Source organism: Aythya fuligula, chromosome 34 (genome assembly GCF_009819795.1).
Source record: "Aythya fuligula isolate bAytFul2 chromosome 34, bAytFul2.pri, whole genome shotgun sequence".
Lineage (NCBI taxonomy): Eukaryota > Metazoa > Chordata > Aves > Anseriformes > Anatidae > Aythya > Aythya fuligula.
This window is the reverse complement of record NC_045592.1, coordinates 418,502-428,469: the sequence shown is the minus strand read 5'-3', so window position 1 is coordinate 428,469 and position 9,968 is coordinate 418,502. Positions and strand designations below refer to the sequence as shown.

Genomic DNA, 9,968 nt, shown 5'->3' with positions numbered 1-9,968 from the left:
CAATTTAATGGTAGTGTTAGGGGCAGTGATTCAGGTGAGCAAGAGAGTAAATGTAAGAGAAAGGGGCTATGGGCTGAATTATTCTTCAGGTAATACTTGGATTTCTGCATTAAAATAGTGAATTTCTGCACACACTGAGAAAAAGTCTCTCTCCAGCTTTTCTGTTGGCCCACTTTAAGGACTGGATGGATGCTCTAAGGTCTCCTCAGAGCCTTCTCCAGGCTGAACAACACCAACTCCCTCAGCGTGTTTTAATAGGAGAGGTACTCCAGCCCCTTCATCATCCTTGTGGTCCTTGTCTGGACTCACTCTAATAGCTTCAAGTCATTCTTGTACTGGGAGCCTCAGAGATGAATGCAGTACTCCAGGTGGCGTCTCATGAGAGCAGGTGGGAGTCTCATGAGGTTCCCGCAAGCAACCTCTCAAGCCTGTCCAGTTCCTTACCGCCAAGAAGGAACATGACGACCTATAGCCAGGCCTTCTTCCTGTAAGGGTCCTACTGGCTGTGTAGGCAGAGGGGATCTCACAGTCGGCATGGCAATCGAGTGTCTGCTTGTACTGGGTCTGACAGGGATGGAGTTAACTTGCCCTGCGGCAGCCCACATAGTGTTGTGCTCTGCGCAAGGGGAAGTTGCTCAAGGACTCCTCCTAGCATGGCATCAGCCACAAATGAGCTGAAAATGTGCTCCGTGTCATTTAAAGGGAGATAACAAAGAGGGTCAATGGTGTTGACCCAAGTGCCCATGACTGAGGGATGCTGCTGGTATCTGGCTGGCAGGAGGACTTTGTACCACTAATGTCCAGCCACCCTCCCCCTCACATCATCATCATCCCTTTCTTCAGTCCAAATATCACCAGTCTGGCTAAAGGGAGACTCCAGAAGAGCATGGCAAAGGCCTTGATAAAGTCCAGGTTCACCACATTGCGTTCTTTCCCCTTCCCTACTGCTTCAGCAATATCGTTATTTTTTATGCCACATACCTGAAGATGGCTGTGGCAGGACTTTCGCCATCATGTCAGCAGGAGCAGAGGTGACTTTTATTTTATTTATTTGTTTGTTTATTTATTAATAAACAAACCTTTTATTTATTTATTTGTTTATTTTTTGTCATTCCTTAATATGCTTTTGATGCCTGCCTTTTCCAAGTCCCCAGAAATCTCTGAGCCAAACCTCTGACAGCCCAGTCCAGAAAGTCACGGTAGTGTGACATGGAAGAGAGGAGCATCTGTATTGAATCTGTGCAAGAGGCATGACAGAAATCTCACAGGGAAAACAGGGGTTGTTTCTGGAGTCACACAGGGCAACGTCAGGGCTCTGTGAGGTGCCTATGTCTGAGCTGGCCTCCCATGCTCCTCATACACATGGGGCTGTTGAGAGACAAAGGTCCTTGCCTTGCACATACACAGGCAGTGCACTGCAGTGCCTGCAGTGAACCTTTGGCTCCTGCAGTCACTGCCAGAGGCTGGGAGGCACCTCGGCCATGTGGTGCCTCGCCCTGCTCTGCCCTCCCCTGAGATACCCCAGGACATGAGGAATGGGCACAGGGACCTCGGTTCAAGGAAGCACATCCCAGAACTGCCTTCAGGTGGCTTCGCAGGGGACGTTACTTGGTTTTGTGACACTATCTGTCCAGCTGGCCTTCATGAGACTTCTAGGAATAGCTGATGGCCTTTGTGCTCCTTCGTGTTCATCTCTCCACATGCATATGATGTGCCTGCTGTCACCAGCACTGGGTTTCTCTTTCCATGTCTCCTATGCACATACAGTAGGCCCTGCTCTTCTAGGAAATCCTATCCCCCGAAGAGCAAGTGAGCAATGAGCTATGGCCCGGTCAGTCATTGCTTAGCCTCCTGCCCATACACCCCACAGCTCTGAGTTTGTGATGACACTCTCCACAGTATGAAAAATTATTAAAAAGAAAACTTTGTTCCTTCAATGCATTCTGAGTCATATGCAGAAGACAATGGACTTTTTTTTTTTTTTTTAAGATATCAGGTCATCAGTTTCCTCAAGGCATCCTTGAGCTCCTGGTTCCTCATGCTGTAGATGAGGGGGTTCACTGCTGGAGGCACCACTGAGTACAGAACTGACACCACTAGGTCAAGGGATGGGGAAGAGATTGAGTTGGGCTTCAGGTAGGCAAACAGGACAGTGCTGACAAACACAAAGACCACGGCCAGATGAGGGAGGCACATGGAAAAGGCTTTGTGCCTGCCCTGCTCAGAGGGCATCCTCAGCACTGCCCTGAAGATCTGCACATAGGATAACACAATGAAAACAAAACAACCAAAGACTAAGGAAAAACTGAAAACAAGTAGCTCAAATTCTTTGAGGTAGGCATCTGAGCAGGAGAGCTTGAGGATGTGGGGGATTTCACAGAAGAACTGGTCCACAGAATTGCCTTGGCAGAGGGGCAGGGAAAATGTGTTGGCCGTGTGCAGGACAGCATTGAGAAAGCCACTGGCCCAGGCAGCTGCTGCCATCTGGGCACAAGTTCTGCTGCCCAGGAGGCTCCTGTAGTGCAGGGGCTTGCAGATGGCAATGTAGCGGTCATAGGCCATGATGGTAAGAATTGAAAACTCTGAACCAAAGAAGAATACATAAAAGAGGACTTGTGCAGCACACCTTTGATAGGAGATGGTCTTGATGTCCCAGAGGGAGTTGGCCATGGCTTTGGGGAGAGTGGTGGAGATGCAGCCCAGGTCGAGGAGGGCGAGATTGAGGAGGAAGAAGTACATGGGGGTGTGGAGGCGGTGGTCGCAGGCTACAGAGGTGAGGATGAGGCCGTTGCCCAGGAGGGCAGCCAGGTAGATGCCCAGGAAGAGCGCGAAGTGCAGGAGCTGCAGCTCGCGCGTGTCTGCGAATGCCAGCAGGAGGAACTCGCTCACAGAGCTGCTGTTGGGCATTTGCTGCTTTTGTACTTGCTTGTCTGTTGAAGAGGAGAAGGCAGAAAATGGTTAGAAAAGAGTTCTCTGAGGAAAGGAGGCAATAAAACTGAAGGCTGGCTAACTGAAAGTCAGACAAATATCAGCTCAATGAGATTTGCAGTATCGTTGCAAACAACTGAGCTGATTGCAGAGGAGAGCTGCAAGTATTTTCCTCACTTTATTTTATCCTAGTTGCCCTATCGTAGTTGAGGTATTGGCTTGTGGAACTCCCTGACATTACTTCCACAGTCCTGGTGAAATTCTGTGGATGTGAGGAAGCAAAGGGACCGTCCCTTGGGGAAGACTGAGCAGAGCATCTCTGCCCATCAGTCGTCTTCTCAGCTGTCCTGTGCTACCCTTTGGTGAGCTGCAGGACCATCCCACTCAGGTGTTTCCCTGAGAAGAAAGTACAGACAGCTGAGAGCAGAGAAGCTCCAGTCCAAGTGCAGCTGGACAGAATCCTCACCTTGTCTGCAAGTGCATGAGCAGGATCTTAGCTTTTTCCTCCTAGCCAGGGGTGCGGAGGCCTCACTCTAGCTGCCCCCAGACAGCCATCCAGCAGCACCAACATGGCCTTAGCACAGACCTGTCTCCTCCTTCAGGCACCTGGATAACACAAGGATGCCACGACAGAGCTGCATCCTGCTGGAGAGCAGCCTGCAGCCAAGGAGGACACCCCTCAGATAGATCTGGATATTTGCAAGCTGGGGTATCCCAGTATCCAGTCTGCATCCCCTGCAGTGTCTGGAGGACGCTTGGCCACCACACTCTTGGTTGACCAGGGGTAGCTAGGTTATGACACACCAAGGGGCTTCTGCCAGACTTCCCCACCTCGCAGTGCAATCCATCAGGACTCTCAAAGCCTACTGCATTGCTCACTGCCCTCCCAGAAACAAGACCCAGCAGGAGACCCTTCCAAGACCTGCAGCTGCATGGCCCTGCAGCCAGACACTTACCTTGTCAAGGGCTGTGCAGATTTCTCCTGCAGGCATCTCTCAGCATCCTCCCACTCCCAACTGCCTCCAAGCTCTCTCTCCTTCTCTCCTTTCCCCGTGCCAGCTGTGGTCAGAGCCCTCAGCCCTGCTACGCTGTGCAGAGGATCTGCTCCTGGGCACAGCTGTCTCTCTGCATCATAGGAGTTTTTGAAATGTGTTTTCTCTGTCCCAGGAGCTCAGCCCAGCTCAGCAGCACAGGCCCAGCCCAAGGCATTGAAATCACCCCTCTGGGGACTTTGGTGATGAGCCCACAAGCCTCAGACAATTGAAGACATCTCTCCAGAAGTCCAAGTCAGATGCAAGTTTCCTGCAGTGCCCCCCTGAGGGCCAGCACTGACGCAGCCTACCTTGGAGCTCGTTAGAGCAGAACACTGGAGGCAGTGAGGACAAGGAGGCAAAGGCAATGTGAAGGTGACACTGATGTGTAGAAAAACTGGATGTGTTTCACCAAGCACAGGGACCAGGCCTGGACCTCCAGCCCCTGGCAAAGGAGATCCTTTCCCTTCCCACCTTGCTCGGGGCTCTTCCTGGGGCAGTAGGAGCTGGGGATTTCTTTCTCTTCATGTCCAGTTTCAACATCCTGAAGTCAACATTGTGGCATTATTTCTGTCTCTTTCCATTTTCTCCTAGACAGGAAAGCTACAGCAGCTCCAAAACCACGCTTCAGGCAGTCTCAAACTCCTTTTGCTCTGCTTGGATGCTCTATGCCACTGGGCCAGATAAACCCAGATCTCTCAGAACCTCTGCACAAAGCAGGTGCTTTAGGCCCTGAACCCCACCTTGGCAGAACCTCTCTGGGTACTGTCCTGCACCTCTCCTAAATGAGGAGCTACTCACTAGGACACCTCTGTGCAGGTGGAGTCACACTATATTGGAGCTGAGTCTGATAACTCAGATCTTCTTGGTGGCCATGCTCCTCGTAAGGCAGCTCTGTAAGAAGCTGGCCTGCTTTCTGGTGAGCAAGCAACACTGCTCAAATCGAATCCCTCGGGGTGCCCAGGCCCTCCTCCTCCTGGAAACTTCTCACTCAGCAGGGTCCCAGTCCTGATGTGTGGGGTTCCTCTTCCTCCTGTGCAGGACTAGGCTCTTCTCCTTGTAAATATCAAGACTTTGGATAGAGAAAATCCTGTAGTTTCTCAAGGTTCTCCTGGATAGATGCTCCATTCTGTCAGCTGTTAATGTCTGCAGGCAGAAGGCTCACCCTGATTGTGATGATCTGGGGAACTACAGGCCTGCCTGTCTGACCTCTGAGCCAGGGAAGTTCATGGAGCAGGTTATCTTGAGTACCATCACACAACAGGACAACCGGGTGATGAGGCCCAGTCAGCATGAGTTTACCAAAACAGACCCTGCTTGACAAATCAGATCTCAATCTATGAGAAGGTGATTTGCTCACTGGATGACAGAATGGTTGTGGATGTGGTCTACCTAGACTTCAATAAGGTTTCTGAAGCCATTTCCCACAGCATTCTCCTTGAGAAACTGGCTGCTCAAGGCCAGGATGGATGTACGCTTCATTGGGTTAAAAACTGGCTGAACGGCCGCGTCCAAAGAGTTTTGGTGAATAGAGATGAATGCAGCTGGAGGCCACTCACTAGTGGTTTCCCCCAGGGCTCAGTACTGGCTCCAGTTCTCTTCAATACCTTCAGCAATGATCTGGATGAGGGGATCGAGTGCACCATCAGTGAGTTTATAGACAAGACCAAGTTAGGAGTGAGACTTGATCTACTCAAGGGTTCTGCAGAGGGATCTGGATAGGCTGAACCCATGGTCTGAGGCCAACTCTATGAAGTTCAACAAGGCTATGCGCTGGGTCCTGCACTTGGGGAACAACAGTCCCACTCATGCAGGGAGAAGAGAAGCTGGACAGCTGCCTGGGGATAAGGGCCCTGGGGATAGTGGTAGATAGTCGGCCAAATATGAACCAGCAGTGTGCTCAGGTGGCCAAGAAGGCCAACAGCATCCTGCCTTGTACCAGGAATAGTGTGGTCTGCAGGATAAGACATATGATTGTCCCCTGGTAACTCAGACCTGGTGAGGCCAAACCTCAAGTTCAGCTCTGGGACTCCTTGTGTAAGGAGGACAGGGAGCTATTAGAACAAGTCCAAAGGAGGGCCATGAGCATGAGTGATGGGCTGAAGCACCTCTCCTATGAAGATGGGCTGAGGGAGTTGGGATTGTTCAGCCTGGAGAACAGAAGGCTCCAGGGAGAGCTTACAGTGGCCTTCCAGTACCTAAAGGGGAGTACAGGAAAGCTGGGGAGGGACTCGTCATCAAAGAGTGTAGCGATAGGACTAGGGGTAATGGTTTAAACTGAAAGAGGGTAGACTGAGGTTAGGTATTAGAAAGAAGTTCTTTACTCAGAGGGTGGTGAGGAACAGGCTGCCCGGAGAAGTTGTGGATGCCCCATCTCTGGAAGTGTTCAATGCCAGGTTGGACGGGGCTTTGAGCAAGCTGGTCTAGTGGAAGGTGTCTCTGCCCATGGCAGCTGAGTTGGAATTATGTAATCCATAAGGTCCTTTTATACCCAAACTATTTTGTGACTCTGTAAATATGAAACACAGCACCGTACCAGCTATTAGGAAGAAGAATATACTCTATTGCAGCCAAAACTAGGACAATAACCACCCCTCATTCCATAGCATGTCTGCCATGCTCTGGCCTGACTCTTTCCAGTTAATCACCACCACCTTTTCTGTCTTTTAATATGCACACAATAATGTTATTATTAATCTGTTAGTCTATTAGTGTCTATAACATTAACATTAACATTAAGGAAAACAATAAGAATGTCTTCCTTTTGTGTCCTATGAAACTGTCTTTACCTCAACCCAAGAAATTTTACAGTTTTTTACCTTCCAGTTCTCTCCTCTGTCCCCTTGGATGAATAGCTTTGTAGTGCTGAGCTGCCTGCAGGGTCAAACCACAGCAAGTCTTCTTGGTGCCTAGTGTGGAGCACAAAGGTTGAGATGACAGATCTGACCACAGCGTTTTAAAAGTAATTTGTTATAAACATTAGATCAGTTTAATAGTTGCTGATCACAGTGTTGATCTTTTTGATCTGGGGTCTCTTGTGCTTCTTTTCAGAATTGTGTTGCATAGCACATTACTAACTGTCTATCTTCCATGTCATGCTGTTTATCAGTTCTGGGGGCTGGTTTAAGGTTACTGTTTTGCTGTATTGAATAACACTGACTACTGATGGAATAAAATTATTGCCGCCTCCATAACTCAGGAACCATCTCTTCAGCTCTTAGAAATTATTTAGAATTACACTCTTTTATACTCTTTGCCTTTTCTCCTCGAGAGTAAATCTATGCAGAGAGGGTGGTGATGGTGAGTGGAGCTGGGATGGACAGTGTGGGATGCTTTTCACCACTTCTTCCCTCTCCCTTTCTCCTGCACCTCCCCCTTCTCCTCCAGGACAGGTATATAGCCTGTCCAAAGCCACTCCAAACCCAGCAAAAGGCCCTGCAGGCACTCCAGCTCCTGAGGTGGGCCCAAAGTTAAACTGACACATGTGACAGGCCCTATAGCCACTCCCAAACCTGCAATAGGCCCTGCAGCCACTCCAACTCATCCAAAAGGCCCTGCAGCCAGAACAACTCCTGTGATGGGCCCTGCAGCCTCTACAGCACCTGCACTGGGTTCCATGGCTGGGCCAGAGAACCAGCCTGTGCCAGTAGTGGTTGCCTCTACATGGAAGAGAAAACAATGGGTGTGAAAGTCAGTTTTTATTCAGAGATGAAACAAACTCCTACTCAGACAAGAAAGAATGAAGAAGAAGATGAGGCAGGTTTCTCCAAAGTTGGGCCATCTTGGAAGCAGGGGGACAAAGAAGAAGAGATCATATAAACATCAGAAACCAAGCGATCCCTTTCCCAGGGTAAGCTACGAGGTATGGGAAAATATTTCAGCCATCATCTCGGAGAGCATATTGTCATCTGGCTGCTCCAGTGGTGGGAGAATAGTGCCAATAGCATGGAATTGGAGATCAGGGAAGCCAAGAAGCCAGAATCTCCCTCTAGGGAAGGGGTGATGGACAAAGCCGTTGGAAAAGGGCACAAGGAACTTACTCCCATCATGCTTGAAGGAAAGGTCTCCCTTGAAGGAAGATCTTGTATGTCAACCAGGAAAGTGGAGCACCATGCAGAAGGGTATCCAGTACCTGAGGAAATTAGGCAAGCTGAAGGCCATTTGTAGAAACCTAGATAACAAACAGCTATCCAAAGATCCAGATGAAGTCAAGTGTACATAACCCATGTGGCAGGAGTTTGTACAGAGCACACCATCATCGTATGCCAACCCATTGGCAGTAATGACCAGGAAAGACCAAGAGGAACCCATGGTGGATGAATTGGCTAGCCAACTATGGCATTACAAAGAAAGTCTCTCTTCTTCCCTATGGGCCTGTGTCTCGTCCAGAAAGAATCTTTCCCAAGACGTCCAACAGCTCCAAGAGAATATAGCTTCCTCCCCACCTGCACGAACCAATAGCTCAGCTATCAGCTGTAAGCATCCCTCTGCTCAAGAAAGGTGACATAGTGGGTACTTACCAGGTTCCATCGTGTGCTTTGACTGTGTGACCATGGAGAGACCATGAGAAAATGGAATGCAAAAATCGACCTCCACCTTAGAGGCACGGATACATGAAGCACAAGGAAAATGATTGTCAAAAAGTGGTTCATCTGAGACACTTGCTGCTCCAATTTCTAGTGGGTAATCCTCCAAACAGAGTAAAGAATACTATGAGCAGAACTAGAGGGGCCCAGCCTCCACCCTGGGGGAGGGAGAGGACAATCGGGTGTATTGGTCTTTGAGGATTATTGGCCTGGCACATCAAACCCAAGAGTTAACTGCACTGGAGGCTGAAATGAGTCTAACTGGGAACAGTGGGAAATCGTAGAACCATAGAATATCCCGAGTTGGAAGGACCCATAAGGATCATCAAGTCCAACTCCTGGCACCTCACAAGTCTGCCCAAAAGTTTAGACCATGTGACAAAGTGCACAGTCCAATTGCTTTTTAAATTCAGACAGGCTTGGTACAGTGACTACACCCCTGGGAATCCTGTTCCAGTGTGTAACCATCCACTCGGTGAAGAACCTCTTCCTGATGTCCAGCCTAAATTTCCCCTGCCTCAGCTTAACACCATTCCCACGGGTCCTATCAATGGTGTTTACAGAGAATAAATCGGTCACCCGCCTCTCCGCTCCTCCTCACAAGGAAGTTGTAGGCCGTGATGAGGTCCCCCCTCAGCCTCCTCTTCTCCAGGCTGAACAGGCCAAGTGCCCTCAGCCGCTCTTCGTATGTCTTCCCCTCTAGGCCCTTCACCATCTTCGATGTCCTCCTCTGGACACTCTCCAACAGTTTAATGTCCTTCTTGTACTGTGGTGCCCAGAAATGAACCCAGTACTCGAGGTGAGGCTGCACCAGCGCAGAGTAGAGCGGGAGGCCAGTCCCAGTGCAACCCATTGGCACTGGCCTGGAGGCTCTGTGTAACCCTGGCATAGATTACTTCAGGAGCGGGTACTTCAAAGGTCCACAAGGGTATTGGTGGGCTTATGGCATAGCTGTCTTGGAGACGGAGGACAGGAAAAAGTTGTCTACCTTGCCCACTCTTTCACAGGACCCTTCTGCTGTGGAGGTGCTGATGGCCAATGAGCAGCAGGTGCCAATTGCTACCACAACAGTGCGCCCGAGGTAATATTGCACTAACAGAGACTCCCTGATTCCCATCCATGAGCTGGTTCGTCAACTGGAGAGCCACGGGGTGATCAGCAATACTCTCTCACCCTTTAATAGTGCCATATGGACAGTGCAAAATTCTAATGGTGAGTGGAAGATAACGGTGCACTTCTGTGGCTTGAATGAAGTCCCACCACCACTGAGTGCTGCTGTGCCAGGCATGGTAGAACTTCAGTCAGTACGAACTGGAGTCAAAGGCAGCCAAGTGCTATGCCACAATTAATATTGCTAATGCATTTTTCTCCATCCCTTCAGCGGCAGTACGAAAGCCACACTTTGCTTTCACATGGAGGGTTG

General features: G+C 49.7%; 1 protein-coding gene across 1 annotated transcript; it reads right to left on the bottom strand.

The window, feature by feature from the left end:
* Nucleotides 1-1,992: 1,992 nt before the first annotated feature.
* Nucleotides 1,993-2,907, bottom strand: LOC116500347 (olfactory receptor 14C36-like). Its single transcript, XM_032205266.1, has one exon. It carries the CDS (start codon nt 2,905-2,907, stop codon nt 1,993-1,995), a length of 915 nt encoding a protein of 304 aa, XP_032061157.1.
* Nucleotides 2,908-9,968: the final 7,061 nt, after the last annotated feature.

Bases quoted from the DNA above. Each gene is read 5' to 3' on its own strand.
- LOC116500347 (XM_032205266.1), bottom strand. From the start codon at position 2,907: ATGCCCAACAGCAGCTCTGTGAGCGAGTTCCTCCTGCTGGCATTCGCA.